The 26265-nt window shown below is 39.9% G+C and overlaps 1 protein-coding gene across 5 annotated transcripts in view; it reads left to right on the top strand.

The window, feature by feature from the left end:
* The window catches only part of FER (FER tyrosine kinase), a 192868-nt gene extending 175870 nt beyond the window's left edge, over positions 1-16998 (top strand). For all 5 annotated transcript variants that reach the window (XM_055790584.1, XM_055790586.1, XM_055790585.1 and 2 more), the window contains 3 exons: positions 404-558; positions 4022-4144; positions 8367-16998. In XM_055790584.1, coding sequence (XP_055646559.1) covers positions 404-558; positions 4022-4144; positions 8367-8509 — 421 coding nt within the window. In that variant the 3' untranslated portion in view covers positions 8510-16998. The remainder of the gene's footprint in view (positions 1-403; positions 559-4021; positions 4145-8366) is intronic.
* The last annotated feature ends 9267 nt before the right edge of the window (positions 16999-26265 follow it).

Genomic DNA, 26265 nt, shown 5'->3' with positions numbered 1-26265 from the left:
TCCTCCCCACCAAGGGCTGCAGAGGTATGCAGAATGGGGGTTGCAGTAAGTCCGTAACAGCTCCTCTCTGCTGCTCCTTCCGCCTCACACTGTTTCCCTGCTCCAGTGTAGGTCCTTCCACGGGCTGCAGGACTCTGCCCCAGCACCTGGAGCACGTCCATCATCTCCAGCACCTGTTCTCCTGACTTCTTCACTGACCTTGGTGTTCACAGGATTATTTCTCACACTTTTATTTTCACTCCCTTACTGCTCTTTTTCAAAACTGTTGTGCAGCGTTTTTTACCCTTTCTTAAATATGTTTTCTGAGAGTGCCACCATCTTGGCTGAGGGGAGCCATTTTAAAAGGCTTCAAGTACTTTCAAATGTGCAAAATTATGGGGGTTTATTTCTTCTTCTAACTTAGAGACCTGGCTGCAAGGAACTGCTTGGTAGGTGAAAGCAACATTTTGAAAATAAGCGATTTTGGAATGTCCCGGCAAGAGGATGATGGCGTGTACTCATCGTCAGGCCTAAAGCAGATTCCTATCAAGTGGACTGCTCCAGAAGCTCTCAACTATGGTAAGGACATACCTCCAGTTTCTTGCCAAAAAAAAAAAAAAAAAAAAAAAGGTAGCATAAGGAGCACCAGGACTACGCTGTCAGCAATATTTGTTCATATATATACATATTCTTAGTGCACAGTTCAAATCAATAATGTTTAAAATAATAGTAATATATCAGTCTTATTTAAGTTATACATAAAATACTGTTTTCCTTTAAAAAGAATAAGCAATCTCAAAACTCCTATTGTGCAGCAATGAAGTAATGTTTTGGTTATATTGCTGATTCATCCTACTAGTCTACCTAGGCAGTCATCTAAATCATGATTGTTAGCAAAATGAATGGCAAGTTCTGCCTACTTATGGCAGTGATTATTCTAGCACCTCTTTGAAAAAAGTAGCAAGTGTCAACATACTAGAAAACTCTGTTAGATAAATCGTTGCATTGGAGAAAAGTATAGTCACTGATTTATATGTTTTTTTAACTGCAGCTTTTCTTTACCATTTTTATATATTGCTACGCTGTTGTCTTGGGGGGAAAAAAAATATTATTTCTGATTGAGGGAAGTGGTCCATACTACATTGGTGATAGTTCCAGAACAGAAGCAGAAGCTGCTGTATTTAGTTTTTTAGCTTATATGAAACTAGAAAAGTAACTTCTAAGTAAAGTGGGCTGTGAAGAATCAGCGTGTTAAATGAACAATGAGACATTTTGGATGTAGTTCTTTCACCCAGTTCTTTAGTTGAGTACTTAGAAAAAAATAGTTTTAAATTCTTCATTTGAAGTGTCTACAAATATTTCTGCCATGTCTTAAAGCTTTTTTTAAAAAAGAATGCATTGGAAATCCTAAGTTTGTGACTTACGATTTATAGCAAAATATTTCCTCTCATAATTAGATTAGTAGGCTAATACATTTAGTTACATAGTTGATCCTGTATGATCAATCATTCTAAGATGTGTTACTGTTGCTAATGTTCACGGGGGAGCAAACCTCTCTAGTTTGGGTGTTTGTTCCACTATAAACAGTGGTTTGAATTTTTATTTTTGTTATTTCAGAAACGCATACAGTTTATTTGATATATAATGGAAACCTATCTTTTGTAGCCATATGCAGTCCAGTGGACTACATTAAACAGTAAACAGGCTGTTGTGACAACACCTTCACTTTTGTACTTCTGAGTCTTTTTTTCTGCATAGTACAAGAGAGGATAGTTGATTAACATCTATTTATTTTGTGTTTCCTAAAATGCATACATATTCAAGCAGCCCTAAGTGATTTTCTGTAGTTTTTGGAAAGTAAGCTCTCTCAAATATTTGTTAATGAGTTCAGCATTATTCAACTTTCAAAATGTTGGAGAAGGTTTCTGTGTGTTTTGCAAGGATGATCTTTTCCACTCCTTTGAAAGATGTGAGTAAAAATAATTGGTTTGTCTTTTACCATTTACCATCCTAATAATGTGGTCATAAATATTGCATTAATTTGTGTAAGGCAGAAGGTATTGAAGGATATCACAGTGAAATAGGACAAAAATTGAAATATTTCAAAACTTGTTGGGAACTACTGTCCATGTTGTTCCTCAATGGCAACATTTAAGATTTGGAAGAAAATGAAGGGTAGAGTCACTTGGCCATTGCATGAATGGTACAGTGCATAAGAAACTACTTAGAAGTTTTGGGTTCACTGTATATTACAAATTAATAGCAGTCACAAAAATATTTTAAATTAGAAACACACAAGTTGTGAAGTCTAGAAAACAGGTTGGGGGAGATGAAGTGGTTAGGCAGTTGTATCTGAAGTCACAGGCTGATGCTACTGGAACTTGTGGGAGATTGAACCTTTGGTTTAGCGGGTGCTGCTTGGTGCCATCCCATCCCATTGTTTTTGCTTGGAGCTAGATGATTTCCATCACTTCCAGTAAGTGGAAAAAAATGTTTGAAAAATTCCTAATGAAATTACTTACTTAGGCCAAGTGTAGGATATTTTTGATTCCTGTTCTTTCAAAATTAAATGCACATTTAGTATGTATGTTTTTCCAGTACAACATTTTGAGTCGTTTGTCATGTTAATCAATTATTGTGTGGAGAGGTCTTTTTGTGAATAAACAGGCCTTTTTTTTTTGCCCTGATAATGCCATAGTGGAAAAGAGAATTAACTGTGCAGAACGTGTACTTTCTTTACAAAATCTAATGGCTTATCTTGTATCTACTGAGTGATTTCAATGAAAAGTGTTAAATTACTGGATGCCAGACTTTGAAGAGAGTTGATATATAGAGAAGAAAACTAATCTTACTACAAAAAGCATGGTGAATGTCCATAATTGCCATCTATGAAGTACACAAGCTAATGTAGCACAGCTGGAAGTGATACTTGGTTTAACAGTAAAATGAACTTTCTGACATTGGAACAGTTGTCATATCACCAACTTTCACTATAATTTACATGTGTTTTTCCTTTTTTCCAGTCAGAAGGTGGCTTAGTTTGCTTTGTTTAATGATTAGAGATGAACAAACAATGCATTCACAAACATGTATATTTTAAAGAATAAAGACATACAGAATGTAATAGTACAGAAGAAAAACTCATGAAAAATGTTGAAAATGGATTTTTAAGTTGCCACTTTCACCGAACCTGCTGCAAAGGGTTAGGAGCCTTAACTTTCTGATATGAATCCATTCTTCATTATGTGAATCCATCAGGGACAATAGAAATATCTGCTGCAAGATCTCCCCTTCTCCCATAACGTAAAGCTTTCATTACACAAAGAGGTTTGGAATACAATATCAATTATCTGTTTTGCTGTCTCTGAAGCACAGCTGAAGATAAGGGCACCAGAAGGCCAGATTTTTTTTCTTTGTCTTTAAATGATGGGTGCTTCCATCCTTCAGGGTCCAAATTAAACAAGTTGATGCAATATACTTCCATTTCCAGAGAACAGTTTGTCAAAGCATGAAAACCAGGCTCTTTTTGCAGTTGCAAAATACGCTGATGGTAACTTCTCTCAGAGTACTCAATGCTATGCTATTTTAGGGACCTGGGAAAGTTAATTTTTTTAAAAGTATCTTTTGAATTCAAAGTGATTATAAACAAGGGTTGGGGGGGGGGGGGCGGGGGCGGGACAGGGGAGGGACACACCTGACATTTTTCTGTCCTTTTATATTAAAAGGAGAAAAAAAATTGCGTTAAGAATGAAAGAAATTCTTAATTTGTATCAAAAATTACTGACATGGTAAGGTCCGTCAAATAGTAGAACTTTAACTTAGCTTATATTATTCCTAGGTATTGACCTGGAAGATAATTTGTTTATCATTTGAAATGCAGGAGACACTGATATCTGCAGAATGTATTGTTAGTAGCTATAGATTTGTGGTGCTTAAAGCTTGCCAATATAACACCTTGCCTTTACAGAAAATCTGGGGCCATAATTACCTGAAACTTTAATTTCTCTGTGCATTAAGTGAGGTTTTTCTCTCCTTTTCTTAGGAAGATACACATCTGAGAGTGATGTATGGAGCTTTGGAATCCTTTTGTGGGAGACCTTCAGTTTAGGAGTATGTCCGTACCCTGGAATGACCAACCAGCAAGCACGAGAACAAGTTGAGAAAGGTAGTTACTCGTAGGGAGTGAAAGAAATCCTGTATAGATTCATAAGGATGTAGTATATACAGTATAAAACAGCAAAGAAATAATGCATGAATTATCCAGCAACTTTAGCAAAAGTACTGTGACATTTTTAATGCTGAATGTAGCTATCTAGGAGGAGTAGTGTGATATATAGGCTTCTTGAAAAAAGGAATATACTGACCAGTGACTTAAAGGACAGAAGACTTAAAGCATGCTGACTTTCTTTGTTGCAAAACTAAAAGGTGAGATGGAGAGGAGGGATTTACTGCTGTGCAAAGCAAGGGCTTGACCAGAATGAATTACTTAAGATTATGCTAATGCAGGTATAAATATTCTAAAGAGCCAGAAGAAAAAATGTGTATCATTCCATCTTCTCTATTAAAGCATTTCAGACAAAGATTTAGCAATTATGATGGAGAATGGTAAGGTAGTTGAGCGCTGAAAGCCACATTTTTCTTTTACAGAATAATCAAAAGGCTTTTATTTAAAGTAGCAAGTAACTGTGAGAGGATTTCAGGATTTATTGATTTATTTGCATCAAATATATAGTGGCATTTCAGAACTGTTCCTCCTATACAGAGAACTACTGTGTAATTCATAAACAGGTTCTAAGCTAGTAAAACTGCTAAATTATTTACAAAAAAAAAAAAAAAAGACAACTAGTTTGCTGATTTATACAGATTGCCAGTATTTGTTACACACACTGTAGATGACCATCAGAGTTTCTTAAAAGGCCAAATCAAAAAATCCAGTGTTCTCTACAGCAGAGGAGTGCTTGTAAAAACAAGTCGTACTACTTCAGGACCGAGATTCTGTTTTAATCCACTGAGAATAATAAGCTCTTGAAATTGATAAAATTCAAAGATTTAGAAGTATGCTTATCCATTTTCAGATATGTGGGGAAAAGAGTCCCACTGGACCATCAGTGATTCCTTTTCTTTTTTTTCTTTAAATGGAGTTTTAATTTCTTTTACCAGCCTGTTTTCTTGGGGTATGGTATGTAATAGCTCTCTCATTAGGATAGTGGGCTAAGACACTCCAGATTCTCTTCCTGATCTTCTCTCAGTTAATCAGTTAGAGCCTTCAGTGAATTTAGTCACTTGAATGCTTGCTTTAAACCAAGATAATTTCAATTCTAAATAACTATATAGAATCACTTCACTTTAATGACAAAAAATGCTTGCTGCTGTCACTGTTTTCAAGGAGTGGTTTCTAGAGGAAACCTTGTATATGAAAAGATTTTTAAATTGTTTCATATTATTTTGTCTGTAAGTGTCCTAGAGCTCAGTCATTCTCCTTTACATTACATACATTAATCCAGCCCCCATTTCCAAGACTTACCTTTTGTATGAGCCAGTGTCATTTATACTCTGTTTTTACAAGACAGATACAGAGACCTGTGCAGAAAGTCTGAGTCACAGAGCTGCATTTAGCTGTGGAGTCCTATGTGCCGGCTGGCTTTATTGCCCTCTGCCTGTCGTTTGCTAAGAGAGCTACATGTGGTAAACAGAGTCACAGAGTGGCTGAGGTCTGTGAGGACCTCTGGAGGTCGTCTGGTTCGACCCTAGTGTTCAAGCAGGGCCGTCTAGAAAGAGGTACCCAGGGCCATTCCCAGACAGCTCTTGCATATCTCCAAGGTTGGAGACTACCACCTCTGTGGGCAACCTGTGCCAGTGCTCTGTCACTCTCAGAGTGCACAAGTGTTTCCTGATGCTCAGAGGGGACCTCCAGTGTTTCCTGGGTGCCCATTGCCTCTGGCCCTGGCACTGGGCACCACTGAAAAGAGCCTGGCTGTGTCTTCGCACCCTCCCTGCAGGTATTTATATACACTGGTGAGGTCCCCCTGAGCCTTCTCTTCTCCAGGCTGAACAGCACCAGCTCTCTCAGCCTTTCCTCATGTGAGAGTTGCTCCAATTCTTTCATTGTATTGGTGGCCCTTTATAGGATTCTCTCCAGTATGTCTATGACTCTTTCGTACTGGGGAGTGCAGCACTGGACACAGTACTCCAGGTGTGGCCTCACCAGAACTGAACACAGGGGACAGATCATCTCTGTCAACCCGCTGGCAACACTTCTTATGCAGCCAGGGGTACAATTAGCCTTCTTTGCTGCAAGGCCACATTGATGGTGCATGTTCAACCCTTGGTGTCCACCAGGATCCTCAGGCCCCCTTCTGCCAAGCTGCTTTCCATCTGCATGGCCCCCAGCACCTACTGGTGCCTGGGGTTGTTCCTCCCCAGGTGGTGGACTTTGCACTTCCCTTTGTTGAACTGCACAAGGTTCGTGTCAGCCCATTTCTACAGCCTGTCCAGGTCCCTCTGAAAGGCATGACCCACTGGTGTACAGACACTCCTCCAGTCTGGTGTCGTCTGCAAACTTGCTGAGGTGCACTCTGCCCCATTATCACGATCATTACTGAAGGTGTGAAACAGTATTGAACCCAGTATTGGCCCCTGGGGTACACCAATAGTTACCAGCCTCCAACCAGACTCTGGGCTACTGATCACTTCCCTCTGGGACCAGCCATTCAGCCCATTCTCAATCCACCTCACTGCTCATCCACCATACTGCTCATCCAGCCCAGAACTGAACAGTGTCTTTTTGAGGATTTTATTGGAGACAGTGTTGGAAGCCTTACTGAAGTCTTCTCATCTACCAGCGCAGTCATTTCATTGCAGAAGTTTCTCAAGCTGATCGGGCATAACTTGCCCTTAGTGAATGCGTGCTGACTACTCCTGATGACTTGCTTGTCCTTCATGGCATAAAAGACCTTGTGTCTGGAAATCATTTCCAGGATTAGCTGCTCCATCATGTCACCACGACTCAAGGTGTGGCTGACCAGCGTGCAGTTCCCTGGGTGGCATTTGCTTCACTCCAGTCTTCAGGCACTTCTCCCAGTCACCAGGATGGATGGAAGATTCTTGAGAGTGGCCTTGCAGTGACATCAGCCAACTCCCTCAGCACTTGTGGGTGCATCCCATCAGGGTCCTTGGATTTACGCAAATCCTTTTCGCTTAAGTATTCCCTGACCAGATCCTCTTCCACCAAGCCTACATCTTCCTTGCTGCAGATGTTCTGCCTGGTCTGTGGGGCCTGGGATTCCTGAAGGCAGGTCTTGCTGGTTAAGGCTGAGGCAAAGAAGGCATTCAGTATGTCAGCCTTTTCCACGGCAGTTGTCTCCAGGTGCCTTACATCATTCAGCAGTGGGCCCACATTTTACCTTCCATTTGTCACCTACATTCTTTTTCTTGTCTTTGACATTCCTGACCAGATTCAATCCCATTTGGGATTTAGCTTTCTTAACTTCATCCCTGGATGCACAGACAGTGCTTCTGTATTCCTCCCGCATTACCTGGTTTATGTTTGAATTTGTCTAGGAATTCCTTGTTCATCCATGCTGTCCTGGTGGTTTGGCCAACTTCCGACTCATTCGGAAGTTGCCTTTATTGCTGTGAGTACCTGTCTTTGGCCCAGGGTATGGATAATATGCTGAAACAGCCACTTATCTGTGGCTTCTGAATAATTAGCTGCTAATTTATTTAACTGATTGTTCATTCTCCTGCTCATCACCAAATCAGAGATCACCTTCAGCTGATGGCAGTAGAGAGGTGTGGAAGGCCACTGCCTATCTAAGCAACCCAGAATAATAAGAGTTAAGATGATGGGAAAATATAAAATTTAAGAAAACAGGGGGGAGGAAAAATAAATGGGTAAAGTGCAGGTGGGAAGGGAACTTCTTAAGGAGACCAAAAAAGGAAGAGACATGAGAATAAAACTTGATCCACCCTGAAAAAGCCAAGAAATATACCCCCATCATTATTGTTGATTTCCTGGGGGGTGGGGGGGGGGGTGTGGGGGGTGTGGGGGGGGGTGACAGGGGTCGGGGGGTGGCAGAACACAATTAAAACCTAAAGAGTAGCTACTTTTTAAGATACAGGAAACAAACCTGCACAGGTTGCTACCCTTAGGGGTGAGAAGCATACGGATAATTTACCATGCCCAATCTAAATGCCATTGGTACCTGAGCTTTGATTAGTTTAATCATTATCTGTCTTGTATAGGTTATATATTGAAGGCTTTCCTCATATACCCTGAAAATCTTTTTTAATGCAATGATCTTGAACTTCACTTGTTTCCTTTTTGGTTTGTCAATATGCATCCGTTTTCAATGCTAAACATTTTCCCCCTTTTTTTTGTGTACCAGGCTACCGAATGTCAACACCACAAAAATGTCCAGAAGAAATATATAAAATAATGCAGAGGTGCTGGGACTACAAACCAGAAAACCGGCCAAAATTCAGTGAGATTCAGAAAGAGCTGTCTTCAATCAAAAAAAAAGTGACATAGTGATACACAAGTGCCAAACTCAATATGTGGGACTTTATTTTCCAGTGAAATAATTTTTTCCCTTCAAACACTATGCATTTATACAACATTATTTGCAATATTCTTCTAGGGTTACTTTGAAATTATTTGGGGTTTATATATATGTGTATCATCTTCAATGATGTCTGCACCTGCATTAAAGACGTATACTGCAAAATGCTATATATCCAGTCACAGTAATATTGTCATTTAGGTTACATGTAAATAGAAGAGCATATAGGATAGATATAAGGGACTGTGGCTTCTGTCTGTTTTACGGGAAGTAACTACTAGTGACATTTCTCAGAGGTTTGCTACTTTAAGCTGTGTTCTCACTCTGCTGTCCCTGCCCTGTATGTCAACACCAGCAGCACTCTAAAGGGGTGACTGTCATACATGTTGGCCTTAAAACTGAAGACAGTTTTGACAACTATTTTAACTAGAAACTTTTCTATTTTTAAAATTCATTCTGCAACTGATATTTTTAGTGATACTTTGATTTAAGGATGAAGGTCAGATTCTGGATGCAAATCTGGTTACTGAATGGTGAAATCCAGAATTTTCTTTTGTAGAAAATTGAATTTCTTGTGCATTTATTACCATACTGTAGTAAATATTTCTGACTTCTGATGTGATTTACTTAAGCCACGCCTTTTCTTCCTACAAAGCCATCAGAATTCAGCAATATGTGTCCTTTACAATGACCTATATTTAAGAAACAAAAACCCCAATACGAAGTCTTTACTGCACATGTTAAGAAATACTCCAGGATGTCTGCCTTCCAAAGAATATGTAAAAGCAGTAGGCCTACAGAAAAAGTGTTGCTAATGATAGCAGCAGATATATATCATTGATCTTAGAGGAGTTAAAGAATGTGAATTGCTGGATTTGCTTTTGATCTTGATTTTTTTCCTTAAATTGGTAATAATTCTCAGAATGCAGATGTAGCCTACAAAAGTTTATGCTAAGCAAAGGTACATTCTGTGCATAGTGTCCAAAGGAAAATACTACTTCTGTATGGCGTAAGGAAATTGTTCAAGCAACCAATATAAAGAAATACGTTCAAAGCCTCTGACAGGCTGAGCAAGGCAGACTAGAAATACTAACCTTCTATTCTAACTTTTTTAAATCATTGCAGTCAGATTTCAAAAGTCTGGGGACCAGTAAGTTTTAAATGCCACAAGGAATAAAAGCCTTGTATGTGTGTATACATACATACATATATGTGTATATATATATATATATATAAAATACTCTGCCAGAAAGAATAAAAACTAACTAGAGAAGGGAGAGAGTAAAGGCACAGTTCGCTACGGTGGCTCTGGGTCCTCTTTGCAGCTGGAATTATTTTCTAGGGCTCTGCACAGAAACAGGAACAAATTAAAGTATCCTGGTCTGAGTCTCAAGGTTAAGGTGCTTAAAATTTTTCTAAGATTTAACTAAAGGTTTTTTGATCAAGGGATGCCAGTTGCTGCTAATGGAAATAACAAACAGGGACTGTAAGTAACACAGCATCTGGAATGTTAATTAGCCCTGTATTTTATTGTTAAAGTGGGATTGAGATGTAGTGAAGTCAGTGGCTACATTACATTTTTTCTTCTTAAGTTAAGGTGACTTTTCTCTTGTCCACAATATTCTTGCCCTCTGAAGTGTATTTATATTAGTACTGAGTGGTAATGTTTAAGGGCTCTGTGTGACCAAAATATGTGTAGTCTAGAAGAGTTTGTCTGTTACATTGGCGTTAGTGTCCAAATAAAAAATGAATGATCATGCTGGAGCACATCACCTGAATTTGAGGTGGAGCTGTCGACATCCAGCTATAGGGAACGATGAGCGTTTCTTGCATTTCTTAAGTCATTTTTTTCTTGGAGCTAAGGAAGCATATACATACCCATGAAGGTGTAGTGCTTGGAAAACTTGGTGGCATAAACTTCCTTACAAGCTTACTGGATATATTTACTTAGTTCTGTACTTCCAAGTAGCCCAAAGATATTTTTCAAGAGTAATGGGAAACATTCTTGTTCATTTGCATGCTTTTAAGTAGTTCACAAAGTTTGTGCCTTAATTTGCTAGTAAGCTAATGCAAATGCAAGTGTACTAAGATTTAAAGAACATTCCACAATTGTTTGGAAAAATTCAAGACTCATCCAACTGCAGGTCCTTATGTATGCATCGCTAAAACCTGCAGGTGAGGATAAAGGTGTCTCCTCTGTCAGCATTCATAGCTTCTCTGGAGAGTTAATATATTCTTCTTCTATGAAAGAGATTAACTGTTTCTTCGCTGTGTGCCCTCTTGACAGCAAAGAAATACTGTTTTATTTTTATAAAATAAAATACTGTTTTATTTGTCTTAATTAACCAGTCACCATCCTGACTCTCACATAAAGATAAAAATTGTACTCATATTTTATTCTGAAATTGTAATTCATATCACACTTCGTTTAAATTTAGAGACTTTTTAATACATGGGATTTCTAAAGCAGCAAGAAAATTTATTATTATTCCTGAAGTAAGCATCAGTTTAGTTAAAAAATAATAACTCTGGGAGAATACCAGAATGAGTTTATAGTTACAGAATGAATTTAAACACATGTACATGTTTCTTCAATTATTTAAACTGTTTTCTTATCATTGATTCGACATTTTCTGGCAGAACTTGTTCATCATGTCTCATTTGTAATTATTGCAATTACACAGTTTAGGAAGTGGAATCCATACATACAGATATTGGGTTTTAAGTTTTTGTAGACTTCCCACAGACAAACCTACCATACAACAAAATTTAAAGGAAAAAATGCAGTATTCAAGAACCAAAGCTGCCATATCTGCTTTCTGTGGACTTTTGATGACTTAGTCTTGCATTCTTTATAGGTTAGCCAGACACTGGTCATTTGGCTCATGTACTGTGTTTATCCTAGAGAACTTACAAAATAGTTAACTTACTCTCTTTTGTAAGTGTGGTGTTTCGGGTAGGTTCTTACCCTGGCAGTGTCCCAGCTAGGGGGACCCTGAGGGAATCCTGAATTTTTTACATTGTTAAATGGGAGAAACTCTGAGTACTATTAAGGGTCAGGTTGAAATATCTCAGCCTGTTACACAAGATGGAATTCAACAGGTTATCTGTTATTTTCATCCTTTTCCAAGAAATTGCATTCATCATTTTAAGAAAGATTGTTTTGAGGGCAAAAAATGCATACTTAGTTTGTTTTCAGTGGAAATTAAGTACATATATTAGCTTCAGAGTTCCATCGTTGGTGAAAACATGACGATTCTGAAGCTTTTCGATTTTATGGAAAGTAAAATAGTGAAAAATGTCTTGTCTGAAAACAAACCTTGCTTCAGCAAAGTGTAATCTTTTAAAGTCAGCATCCCACCAAGACATTCTCTTTGAAACGTACATTTTCATTAGTTTCTCATGAAACCAATGGACTAGTTTTTCTTTTAGCAAGTACAGTTATATTGCATTTCTTCTTAACAAAAATCTGCGTTTTTGCAGAGTTGCCTAATAATTTTGTTGGAAGTTTTTATTGGAACATATATCACCAGGAGGCTATCAGTAAGAACTGCAGTTTCTAAAATAAGCCTGATCTTACTGATGAGAAGCAGAAAAATGGTCAAAGAATTACTAGGTTATTCACACTGAAGTATTTTTTCATCCGTGTCTTTGACCACTTGTTATGCTTACTCAAGTTCTACAAGCACGTTGCTAAAACTTACTGCACTTCACTAAAACTATAAAGTTACCCATTTCTTATCTTTTGTAACTCTTTTGTTATCCCTTTTGCACCCATTGTAAAGATACTAAAGAAAAAACACTTTCCTGAGGTTACAGAGTAACCAACTCTCAGAAGCATTTAAAAAATGTCTCCCTGCTCCCCAGACTGTCTAGTGTGCTGCTGCACAGATATTAACAATAGTGATTAACTACTAGCCTTGTTGCCATTATTCTCACTGTCTCACATCCTCTCAATGGCAATGCCATTGACACACTTGAGACAGTGCAGTATTTGAAGAGATGAGTTAGTGTATAAATAGGATCATCAAACATGGTACTCAAGAGCAGTAGTTCTCAAAACGGCTGGTTGTCACAAATAATGATAGTATTATAAAGATGGAATAAAAAGAAAGAGGCTAATTGAGAGAATCTGCTTCCTCTAACAGCTGTCTTGTTTGTAGGCAATAGAAATGTCTTGTATGCCAGTGCAATTGGATTTGTAATATTTTTATGACTGAGCATAAAATAGTTTGCTATTAAAAGAAGAGTTCACCATTTTATTTTTTTCTTAAAGCACAGAAGGACATGATATTATTGGAAGCATTCTTGCTAGGCAAGTCAGGATATATGGAGGGAAGAATACCCATACTACCAACCAAGGTACATATTTTTTCTCCCTAGAATCATATTCATGCAGTCCTTCACTTTCAGGAGTACAGGATTTTAATTAGTGATTAGAAAGTACAGGGCACGTCCAGTATTCCTGAAGTTCCAAACAACCGTGAGTTTTCAAGAGTGACCTGCTAAATTTGGAACGTCAAGTCTATTAAAAATGTTTTCTTCTAGTTTCCTTCTGCAGATTTACTGTAAAAAGAAGCAGTCCTTAAACAGTCATCAGTAATAACTTACAAGAAAAATCCATCAACCTCAGAAACCTATCAAGCTTCTTTAAGAGTAACTTCAGTAAAGAATATTTTTTTGTACTCTTGTAGTAGAAGTCCGTCAGGATAGCTTTCCGGGGCAGGGGGAGTGGAACTTAACAATCCAAAAGCTCCAAGTTGAAGCAGAAGAATTCTTTCACTTGTCATTCTCAACAGTCTTTCAAGTATTGTCAGATAATGCACCTGTGATTCCCAGCTCTTTTCAGAATTGCATATTAGTGCACTACTAACACCCTACTTTACTTTTAGACCAAGGAAGGGAAGACTCTTTCATTGAAAAGTTCAGCAAGTTCTGCCTGGTGGCTCCCACATTTTCCTCAGTTTCCACATTCAGTTATCAGTGTCATTGTGTTCGTTCTAATAAGCATCCCATAGAACAGGAGCTGGAAGCTAGATACTGTCTTCAAATCAGCAGCTAATCCCCCAAAATTTCACAGTTTTGACTCTAGAAGCCAACTTGGTTTTGGTTCTCTGTCAAATAAGCAAAAGCAATTTCTGTATTTCAGCCTTACTACTAATCTATAAAATGGGAATGGTCATAGATATATTTACTGTTATTTCCAAGGGAATGCTATCTCCACCCATAACCGTAATTTACCCGTACGTCCCTTTTTGACCATCTGTCTCCTCTTTGACATAAAATTCTAACTGGAATGTATGTCCAGGTATGGAACTTGGGTATTAATTCTGAGCTGTTTAATTTTCAGGAAGTTGTATATTATTAGCTGCTTTAGAACACCATTTTCTCAGATGTCATCTAGGCAGGACTTAGTTTAGAATTGCCAGATAGTTTGGGGTTTTTTTGTGAGATGAAGGACTAGTTAGATGATTGCTAGCTACATGCATTGTTGTTTTGCAGCTGTTTCAGATTACAGCTGTGAGAGGGTAGTTCATGTATAGATCTGGTTATGGATGCCTTCTCTAAATCAAAAACTGTTAGCCATACTTCCAAAAAATGGATAAAGCCCTTCAATAAAGTTGACTATGGTCATACAGTGAAAACACAGAAGAGCCATGAACTACAGTCTTTCTTCCTTTACCGTCCCAGAACTGAATGTTTTATAAATAAAACTTGCAATAACTGGCTTTGTGTTTATAGGTAAATATGCCCTGTGAACAGGTATGATAACCTAGGACTCATATTGCTACCAGCAAAGAAGACTTGGAAAAAAGTGCTCCTAGCAAACTGTCCGTCTGATTTTAGAACTACAAATGTTCATAGATGAGTACATAACAAGTTTTGCGATTATGGTAAGAGGCAGCGCACGCTTCTCCATTGAAACCCTTTGTCAATTTAAAGCAGGTATGCTTTTTAAAAGAAAAATCAGATTGATCAGCAATTCCTTCTAGATTACACACATTCAAAGTACGAGCCAGAAACATCCACCACTAACAAAAGAAAGAGCCACACTACTGTCTTTAAATACAGTCAGCACAGTCTTTCTCAACATATAAAGAATTCTGTAATTGTTAAATGCAGTAGTAGTACAAAATCCTTGGATTACTGAAATGTAAACAGCTTCACTGATCTTTTGATTCATTTCTTAAAGAATATTTCTGCTCTTTATAAAAGGCTGCGGTAGGCTTACAGTTCTAGCTGAGCTCTGCTGTAACGATCTGGCCTGTTGCATCTCAGACATTTACTAATTTTTATGGCTCCACATACTGCAAATGGTGCCCTTTCACATACTTCAAAAAAGTTACTGATGTGACAGAAAAGTTCAAATATATCCCTGCTTTAGTTTGACTCAGAAATACTGTAGTGCTTTAAACCTTGATAACTGTGGCAATGGATTTGTGTGAAAATTGAAGTGACCATGAATCAAGGTGATGCACACTTTTCAAATCACATTTTTAATCAAGTTAAAACCCCTAAATATATTGTGAATTGTCCACATTGCAAAAGACATCAGAAAAACAACATTCCTGACAGCCTAGTTTACAATACAGAGCATGCCATGCCTACTGTGGAACAATGTAAAGCTAAATACACTCCTTGAAAAAGGAAGACTTTTGCTGTCAGCCCAGATACAAACAATGGCTTTAAAATTAACAGCAGTGACTTAATTCCAGCAAAGCTTCGTTGTAAGCTTCCTTCTTAACAGACCTTTCCAGTGTTAATTTCATTATTGTCATCCATTTTGCTTTTAGAAATTTGACTTCTGTTTATCATACAACAGTTACTTGTAGTGGTAATTATATCACCACCACCACCACGAAGTGCTGAGACTTGCAAATTCAGAAGATAAGCGTTGCTAAGTCTACAGGGAACTGATCTTTCACTAGGTGTCATGAGTTGCAAAGATGTAATGCATTTCAAGTATCACTGAAGTAATGGTTTCAATTAAAAACTGTTATACAGTAAGCACAATAGTTTTCCTTGCTTAAGGTATCTCATCCATAGTAATGTTTCCAGTTGACTAGAACTCAACAGGAAGGTAGAACGGTACCTTCCTTCCTCTCTAGTTTATCAGGGAAGGGAACTGTTGAGTTCAAATAGCCAGTTCAGGTGCTGTCAGCAATTCTGATAGGTAGAGCGCATGTAGCCAGGATGCCATAGAGAAGGTCTTGCAGTCTGCGTGGCCCCTCTTTATAATACACCTGTGGTTGCTACAAGTCACTAATAAATACAGTGCACTGGGGAGTGGAATTTTGCTATATCTCTGAGCGTGGCCAATTCCTTAAATCACCTATAGTTGTAGTGCATAAGGAGAAATAGTGACATTTTTTTCTTTGTCACAAAATGCACAAATGCAATCTACAGTGGGGAGAGTCTGCATTATTTCCTTCCTTCCTTCCACCTCCTACTTGGTTGTGTCACAGATTCAAAGTCTTCAGTAGACAGGACAACTAGAAGAAACGTAACTGTTTGTGCGGTTCATTGTATCGTTATCTGATCTGATCAATGGACAAGTTGATTTTTCCACCAAGCTTCCCAACCTAGTTTTCTCTGAGATGCTAAAAATCATGCAATAGGAAAAAAATCATGATACAGTCTCATCACAGAGGACACAAAAGGCAGGCAAAGAAATTTTGAGGACTGAAAGACAACAATAAACACCTGTCTTGTCCCTTCTGTGTAATTGTATACATGTTCAAATTACTTCCAGGGATGAAACTTCCAATTAAGGTTAGTGAGACTACTGTTTTTTCAGTTGCATGTGTTACTTTTCCTTTATGTAATTGTAGGCAGCTGGAGACAGAGGAGGTGTGTAGGGGAAGGAGGGAAGGTCGGTTCACTGATCTGCTGGCACATGCAAGACTTTTGACACCATAACCTTGAGTGGGGCACAGATACTGTTTGCAAACATGTTTAGATTTCTCTTCACTTTTGTGCCAAAGTACGCACCAGCAAGTTTAATATCAGGTAAAGCACCTTTTATACTCTTTCTTGTTTAAAAATAATATATTTGTGAAACAGATCGGTAATACATAACACTGGAAATGGGTGCATCTTCCCAAAAGTACACATGTAAAAAAAAAAAAAAAGGAAATAACGCTTGTGAGTTTAAGCAAGTCTGAAAATGATAACTTTTAATACAGTTGCCGGTTGTCTGTCCTTCATAATTTTAAATAGATCTGCATTTTAACTTTATTTATTTGCCAATTTTTTATATACTTTAAAGTTACACTTCTGAACTCAAGCTAACTTTTTATTTTCCTAGGCTGTTACAAAACAGAATTTCAGTATTCTTGTAAACTGCAGACCTTTCTCGAGTAGTCCTTTGTCTTTTCTTATGGACCAGTTACCACTAATGAGTCTGCAGTCCCCTTTTTACTGTACTCTTCCAATAAATGTAAAATATTTGTATCAAGATGTCTCATTTTATTTGGTACTTACAGGTTGTGTTTATTCACTTGCTTCTGTAATCAAGTGGAATATGGACTCCAGCAGCATTGCTCTTAGGAGTAGCTACAATTCAAAATACTCATTTCACAAAGAAAAAGATCAATCTTACCAGGAATAGCTACAATTCAAAATTTCACAGAGGGAAAAAGAAATCTTATATGAATTTTTTTTTTTTTTTGACAACTTCGGGATAATATCTGTGGATCCTCACTTAAGAGTTTGGCTGTCAGTTTTGTTTACCTTTTGTATTTCAGGAGGTATTGAAAGGAGTAACCTAGTGGGCAAAAGGGAAAGGACATGTTGAAACAGGCTGAGAACTTCACGGCTGGAGCTCTGCAGTTCTGAGGATGTTGCACCACACATTTCTCTTCAAGGCAAAGTTTTGTTAGGAGGCTAGGCACTGAAAAGCAAACACGCATATTCTATACTCCAACAGCAAAGCAAAACCTACAAGTTTTTCCAGTTAATCTAAAGACATATCCAAGCTTGATACTGTTTCTTTTAGATTATCTAGTGCTCTGTTCCCTTTATATTAAAAAAAAATCATAATGCATTCTAAATACAAATTGCATTTTAAAGCAGATTGTTTAAAGCTACTTTATGATTTACTTTGAATGAAACCAGGCTCCATAATAATCACCATTTTCACCACGCTTGGATGCCATTTCTTTGATTTCCATAATCCCTTCTCATATAAAGACTGTGATAACAAAATTACGACTGAGGTAAAAAATCAGCATTATTATGCCTTAAAAAATTTAAACGAATCTTTTGAGATCTTGTGGGTAATGTAAAGTATGAATACCCTATTGAAAGAATTCTTCTACAACCTTATGCTCCCTGCAGATGCACTTTGTTTTAACACCCAGTAGTGGGTAGAAAGAGAGGGTTTTGTGTACTTGCACCCTCACGCAGTGTTAAGCACACTGCATGCTGGCACAATAAAGCACACTGCGTGCTGGCACAATACTGTGATTTGCAAGACTTGGTGCCTGACTGAAGAGGGAATTAGCAAAGAATCAGTTTTATGGCACTGGTTCATAAGTGGCACTGAGGTACCTGTTATTTTGGTCACTTTTTTATTATTAAAATATTGTTCCCTCTTATAAACACTTTGAAGGAGTTTTCCCCACCATTTCCCAGCAATCATGAATGGGAGAGGTGCAAGTCCAAACCTCATCCCCTGAATTTACTGGTGTGCACTGAAACAGAAGACAACACAGCGTGTTGCACATAACTCTGGTACAATTCTGCTGAGAGACTAATTTATTAGCAGGATAATTTTAGAAAAGCTTACTGCAAGTAAATCTGTTCTGCTCAGTGATGCCTGGCCTCCAAATAATAAAAACATGTTGTTTGAAAATCTGCTACTGCCAAACATTGGGCAGCACAGGGTCATCAAATTTCCTCATTTGAAGTGTCACAGCAGTTAATTAGGAATGAGGCTAAAGAAAGGAGTCTTGAAGGTGATCGATGCCTGTGTGCAGTCCTGCATTTTTTACAGTTCAGAAGTAGATTTAAAAGACTTGGAGTTAAAAAAATTAAGTTGGTAACACTTCTTCTCAGAAGATCCCAGAGGACATTAGGCACCCAAGGACCACTTTAAATGCAGATCACAGCATTTTCCTGCCTAGCTGACTTGTGACTCCTGACCTTGTAGGTACTGTACAGCTGGCAAAACTCTACACAGAAGGCGTCTGGGCAAAGAAGTGCTGGATAGCAGTGCTTCCATCCAGCCAGTATTTTCTAATCACCCAATGTTTGCATGTCAAACCTAGGGCAGTTCTTTCTCTCTACAAGTGGCAGATGTACCTTGCTCTTAAAGCCATGTACTACAGGCAACAATCTTTTGCTGTTCAGGTACAAAACCTCCCTTGCAGTTTGACAGGAATACTGTTCTTGTTAAATGAGGGAGAGACATTAGTCTTGCTCAGAAACACAGAAGAGGCTCGCAGCTGAGGACTCCAAGCAGAAGCACGTGCCTGCCTTCAGCCTGATGAAAGGGATTTGGGGAAGTTAGTGGAAGAGCAGAGAGTGGGAGAGTTGGTTTTGGGAGTTGATTTTTTCCTTTCCAGCATATTGAATTTAGTGGCACACTGGGACTGCTGAGTTCCATGAATATTACTCCTAGGTACCTAAGTCTTCACCACCTCCACACTCTGGGAGCTTAACTCAGGCCAAGGACCATAGAGGGCTCGAAAGCCAACTATTCCCATATTTAAGATGTTTGGTGGATCTACCCTCCAAAATAAAACAGGTCTGAGGAAACCTGCTATAAGTCACATTTGCTCAGTGTGGAGCCTGAGGACATCAGACCATCACAGGTCACTGAGTATGAAGTTCCAGCAGTGCCAAAATTGTAAGTGTCTGATACGAAAATGCTTTGAAGGACTGTGTGGTCTCCCTCACACAAATTCACTGAGGCTACTCTGCAGCTAGATTTCAGTCCTCCTTAAATCATGTTCTCATCATAAGAAATGCAAAAAAACAGTAACATCACTGATAGAGTCTGAATTGCAGCTGTACACTGTTCACCTCAAAGGACGTGGTACAGACAACCACAGAGGAAACACAAGTCAATGACATGTGCACAAACCACTAACCCTGCAATGCACAGAGCCCTTCGTCAAGGCAGTTTCATCAGTATTCACCTCCTCCTCCATTCCCCCCCAGTTTCTTGCAAGTCTGCCACACTAAAAGCACTGCTGCTGAACAGTCTGCAGAAGTGCATCTGGACTGGAGAAATAGCTCTGTGTTGAGAATACAGAATAATGAGACACTGTGCTCTAATTTTCTGATGCATAAGCTCCCACAGCCTTCAATGACCTAATACGCTGCAAAGAGAAGTCAGGGAAGAATAAAATCAAATACTAGCTAGCTTTGAATCCTCAAAAAACTGGACTGGCATTTGACTGTTCTTTAATGGAAAGAAACATGAGTCTTTGACACACATTTTCAACTCATGATATATTAGCTCTCTGACAGCTGAAGGAAAAATGAGATTGTATTAGCAACAGCTGGAGTATATGGAAATATTTTTCTGCTTCCTCTTAGAAGCTTACATTGCTAAGTTTAACTCACTGAAGAGAAGCACAGAGAAGGATTAGTATGATCATCCAATTACTAAAATTTAATCTGTGCAATCAATAGGTATGAAAGCCCATCCTGTTAACACTAACACATGGAAGTCACAGCCACTGTAAAGTTAACCCCACACATACTAAGCTGTTCCATAAAAATTTTGACTCCTAAAGACCCTTGCTCATCTAAACTTACAGCCCCACAAGTTCAAAAAAGCCTTTCCAATACTCCATAACCCTGAGTTTAAAGCGAAAAAAATGCAGTGACCTCAGTCTAGCTAGATCTAATTAGAGCACCTTCTAATATGAACAAGCTAAACAGGTAGTTTCCATTTCACTCATAGTCATGGACCCAGAGGGTAAGGTCTCTTGATGTCTGGGCCTGAACAGGGGCCATTTTTGTGCTATGCCGCTGATGTATTGAGACTTGACTTTCTGTCTTTCCCCAGACCTGACACAGGGGGTGGGACGTGGTAGAGCAGGCAGGGGTGGTCAAATCCACCTGAAGCCTGGGGTAAGACAGAAAGTCAGTCTCTCGATAAGTCACATAGCACAAAAATAAGGCTATTCAATAAAACACAGGTGCAAAACCATCAATCAACAAGTGATGTAAATGGGACAATTCCAAGTTTTTACCCATATATGGCTCAGTTATAGTCTAAACTACAGGCAAAGACTAAATTTTACTTGACATGGGGACCGAAACCAAACTTCTTCCTTGCTGAGAAGCCTCAATGCTTGATTTTGCATTTGAAGCAGAAGTAAGCTCTTATATAAATCCAAATTTGCAGATTTAGTCATTGCATTTGACCTTACCCAGTCTACCACATGCAGATCTTCCACAAGTGGAGGTACAGGTCACCATCCAGGTTTTCATTCTTGGGCCCTCCCAGAGCTTCTGAGATGAGACATGTCCCTGTGTCTCTCACCATCAGGGCTAACCTCAGAGGCGTATTCAGAGCACACCTCCTGAGCAAGCCTTATCCAAAACACAGTCAGGGCCACGACTTCTCTCTCCTGCTGCCACACGCGTGGCCCAGTGTCACCCACTAGCTAGCTCCTGGCCTTCCCCTTAGGAAATCTCCCCTGATTGTGGAATGAGGGCTTGGGCATCCCATACTGTGGGGCCACCAACATCTCTCCCCAGCTGTGGACATGTGGGGACAAAGTTGCCAAGATGCAAAAATCCCAGCCTGTTTCACACAGGAGTGTTCAGTGGGCTTAAAATCAAACCAACACAAAGCCCAGGATAAGAGGTGAGGAATATTTTCAGTGTGCTCATTGCAGGAGTCGGTGTGTTTTCAGAGCAGCTCTTTTCAGCACAAGTTGCAGCGGGTGCACCAGGGCAATGTCTTCCTCCTCTCTCAGTCCTCTCTTGGCATGAACATTAAAAGCAGGAGGAGCAAGCGAGCACTTCCATCACATCAGGTTAGAAGACTTTTAGAGTACTTCATCACAAACAGGTGACCCATAAACTTCAGGTAGGCTTGGATCAGCCAGAACAGGCTCAACCCCAAAACCTCTTTTTGTTTTTAAATACAGGAGAGCTTCCCAACCAGTCCCCTTTGCTGTCCCAGCAAGGTTTCTTACAGAAGAGAGACAGACTACCGTAAGAGACAGACTATTCTGCTTTCTTGCTGTGATGTGTACAGCAGCATTCCTGCCTGATACCTACTTCAGCCAGCTCTCCCTCACACTCAGCAGCTCTGTCAAGCTTGGGATGCTTGGTTATTTTTTTAACCACCAATAAAGTTTAAGGAGGAAAACCATGGAAACCCCCTGCTATTAGAAGCAATTGGCCAGCTTTGAAGCTGTCAGCCATAGCTGCCTTTTGCCACAGTAGTTGAAATTTCAGGTATAACTGATGCTTTTAACAGTCTCAAACAAAAAAATTCAATTGTTATTTGTACAAACTAGCATGTTTCATCTCCACTTTTCCTTTACAGGAAAGTAGGATTGCCTTGCATTCCAGGACAGAAAATAATTTCCATTGAACTTGTATCTGATGGGAACACATTCACATTCACAACAGAACACACATAACAGATGTATATGATTCACTCTTCATACAGGAATTTATATGAGACTTCTGGGACAACAAATGCATTTTTCTGGCAAGTCAACATACTATGGTAACCAATTATGAGGTTTCCTGAATGAGCTGAGCAGTAGAGTGTTATCCACCAACACCCCCAAAACTCACCAGCTCCCGTCCCCAACAAGTACACTTGTAAGCAAACAGCCTGCAGAGCAGGGACTGAGTATGGCACAACAACCTCCTCCTTGTAACCACTTGACAGACTAAAATAAAATATTTAAAAAAAGAAAAATACCCTGGGCAAGGAACCTTTGAAACTGTTTGATCTTCTAAAACTTGCTGAGCTAAGCCAGGCAGGAACAGAGCTGTCGACACTTGCCCTCACCTTTCTTTTCTTTTTTTTTTGAAAGCTGGTCCCTTCGAAAGGGTGCGCCAGCCTCTGGTTGCCAGGCACTCACTATAGGGCACAGGGAAAAAAGTTAAATATGAGGCAGTGCATGTGAAGCTCCTCAGGGTGGAGCTCACAGCAGCAATCACACTTTCGCACTCCAGCCCCATGGATCTGAAATTCTCCTTGTGAAAGAGCTGTAGACACGCTGGTTGGAGGAAGCAGGTGGGCAGCATTGTTCCTCAGATAGGGCTGGAGGGATAAGGGCAGCGCCAGTTGATTACCAGTGAAAGCACCCCATAGGTGTTTATATTAAACAGTCATTGGAGTAAAACATACAAATGCTAAATGTTCCTGGGATGCTCACTGGGCCTCAAGGTTAACCAGTCCTCCCATGAACACCAAAATACCTCTTTGGAAGCCCAGACATAAACACTCCTCTCCTCTGGCCTTGTGAAGCTTTTATTTTCACAACAGGGGAGGCAAGTGGGGAGAAAAGTCCTCCCCAGCAACTGTGACCTTGTTTTTTTCTGCACCTCCACAACAGCAAGGGAAGCTTTACCAAGGCCTTGTGAGCAAAAAACATCACCACCCCCTGCAGACCCAATTCCAGCTGCTGCTACTGAACTGGGGGAAAGCATCGAGCCTCATTTCAAGGCACTCAAATGGGCTTCATCCAGAAAAGCATGCAAGATACTTGGCTAGCATGGAGGCAACACTGGGTCTTCACCTGGCAGGGCTCAATCTGCTACTTCAACAACCAGTGTCTGTAGCCATCAGTAGCCTGCACAATGCAGACTTGGACCTAGGCAGCTCCCACCCAGCATCCTGCATACATCCATACAGCTGTCCGTCTCTCCTCTAAGCTGCAAGACACTACCTGAAAGCAGTTCCTGGAAACCAGAGACTAGATGGCTTTGGAAAGCATAGGCAACATATGCCACAGTCTGTCACTCAGGGATTATTAGGTTTATTGCTAGAACTCCTCTAATTACAAGATCACTGTGAAATACAAGATTTAAGTGAATTTACAAGTAGGAAAAGAGAAAAGCCTTTTAATGTTTTCTGCAGTTTCTTCAGGATCCATTTAAAAGCAGTATCTGCTTTGCAGTCCGATGCTCATCACTGGTTTACAGGAGCTTGTACTGGGGGTGGGGGGTGGGGGAAAGTAGTTTACTAAGGGTACATTTCAGAATAAAATTATGCCAAACAATTGCAGAAAAGCCGAAGTTTGGGCAGTTTTACACACAGCTATTTGATATTACAGAGAGAATACTAGACTGCTGGATCTTGCCTTTCATACAGTGTTATCACCACCAGTTCATAAGGCTTCTTAAGCCCTGACAGTTACCTGCAAACACACCATCCACCTCTTCAAGCCCAATTTCAACAGTCAGTCCTAATGTTTATGGGAAGAGGGGCTAGGAGCCTGGTCTGTGTCAGAGGTGCTCAGAGCACTGCCAGGTGGGCAGGAGCCCTTCTCCTCCCATTTCATCAGAGAAAAGTGATGTGCACACCCTGCTCAAAAGCTGCAGTCACAGCCAGATAGGGGAGGAAGCCCCTGCACCTGGTATGAGCGCCTGGCACCCTGAGATGGACAGCTTCGTGGTTTCCAATGCAGCTTGGGGTCAGGTGCTGCCTACCATTCTCAGTCTTGCTGGCAACATCTCCTTGCACCACCCCTGGGACTCCACACCTAAAGGGAAGTGTGTTACATAAAGCACGGTGAATGGTCCTTCCCCTCTGTCTCCATTTGACACTTCATAGGGCTGTTGGTGAACTCAGATGGAAGCAACAGAATCAGGGATCCAATATTCTATTACTTGAACTAAGCACCTGAACTGTGGGGAAAAAAATTTAAAGCAGGGAAATTATTATGCTTCTTTCACGGTAAAAGTAGCCTTGACTCTCCTAGACATCTTCAGGTGCTCCTGCTGTGAGGTTAAGAACAGCTTGCACTCCAGAAACATTCCCCTAAAACTTTCTGAGACAAGCAAAATTTGACAAACACCAAAAATCAGAGCACAGCCTGTCTTTCTTTTATTCTTGGTTATTATTAATATTCTTCAGCCACAGGGATACCAAAGTCTTTGGTGGCGATGAATGCAATTTAGCTGCTCCCTAGAGATGGCTTTAGAGAATGTGTAATCAATTTTATAAATGAGCAGCTGGCCTGCACAGCAAGGTGCACTCTGCATTTCACCAAAATGAATAATGAATCACATATACTCTGCCTTAAGAAGATGACTGGCATTCTGTTTAGAGTGAGTCTCATTTCTTTCACATGTTAAAAGAAACTAATGCCTATTTTTCTGCTAAAGGACCAAACTTCTACATGCAGTACCCATGCCCAAACACCAGCAGAGGCAGCACCTCTGGGAGGTGGCTCCCAGACATGGGCCATGGTTAGGCACACAAGTCAGAAGCAGATCATGAATATCAGTCTGCCTAGACCCTGTGGAGCCTTCAGTGGTGACAGCCATAACTCCAGGGCGCTTGGGCTTGGTCTTTTACTGGCCCAACAAATTGATAATGTCGGCAAAATGGCACTGCATTTATTTTTATATTGAAAAAAAAATTTCACTGCAGGAGCAGAAAAACAAATTCCAATGCCACGTCTATTTCCCTCAAACTTGGTGATCTCTGTGATCCAGGACAAAATTTTGCTCAGGCCCAAGGGCATTTTTTTGACTTTCCACTGGCCTTTCAGTCTATAATGTGATTTCTCAGGTCCCTGTGTGGAAATGATTTGTGACTCTTATATTCCCTTTGAGGATAACCCATCCATTATATAGCCTCCAGCAAAAGCTGCACTGTGACAGGTCTTCTGAGGTCCCATGGGCTACTGTAATGCTTCAAATGGGCAGGCATGTCATACCTGCACCTCCTGTGGTTCCCCACAAAGCAGAGAAAGCAAGCAGAATGAAAAGGAAGAAAATGTGGAAACTAAGAGATTGTGTACCCACCCTCTTTACAGTGGCACATTCATACTCAGATGTACTTCTGACAACACAGTGTCTAAATAAATCTCACTTCAGCTGCCCTCCTTCCCCTAGGAAATATTGTCCTTCCCTCACCAAATGCTAGGAAGCCTTTCCTGAGGCTCCTGCCTGTGCCTGATTAGATTTCAGTAGCATTTACTTTTTGGTTTTTTATTACCAGACATGTTTGGAAGACAGCATGAAGGGAACGAGAGTGGTATCAGTGCTCAGAGCTGGCACAAAGATGTCTGTGGGGTTTGGTTTTTTCTGATAGTGTTGGTTTCATTTAGGAGAGAGTTGTGACAGGAGTGATGGAGGCTCTGTAGGCTATATTCAGCAACAACATAAGCTAGAAGAACAAGTGCACCTGTGGGAGCATATAGAAATACTGCTAGGCTTCATGCTCCATGAGTGCTGCAGGAATTCAGCACACAGGCTCATGACATTGCTGTAGGCCTGCTGTGTCCCTGCACTTTTTAATGAGTTCAGCAAAACACCAATAATCGTCTCTGCATAGACTCTTTTTTTGGGCACTTCAAGCTTCTGATATTAGATAAATGCAAAATTAAACACAGCACCCAACAGTCCTATCATATCACTGTTCATATTGTGACTTGCCTCTTTTCGCTGCGTGGGGTGTGATGAAGTCAGTGAAGACCTGGAACATCACATCTGTATATAAGCCAAAGAAGACCATGCAGAGATCTTGGCACCTAGTTCTCTTTCCAGCACTGAGGCCACAGAT

Source organism: Falco peregrinus, chromosome Z (genome assembly GCF_023634155.1).
Source record: "Falco peregrinus isolate bFalPer1 chromosome Z, bFalPer1.pri, whole genome shotgun sequence".
Classification (NCBI taxonomy): domain Eukaryota; kingdom Metazoa; phylum Chordata; class Aves; order Falconiformes; family Falconidae; genus Falco; species Falco peregrinus.
The sequence above is the reverse complement of the archived record's forward strand: the minus strand, read 5'-3'. Positions and strand labels throughout refer to the sequence as shown.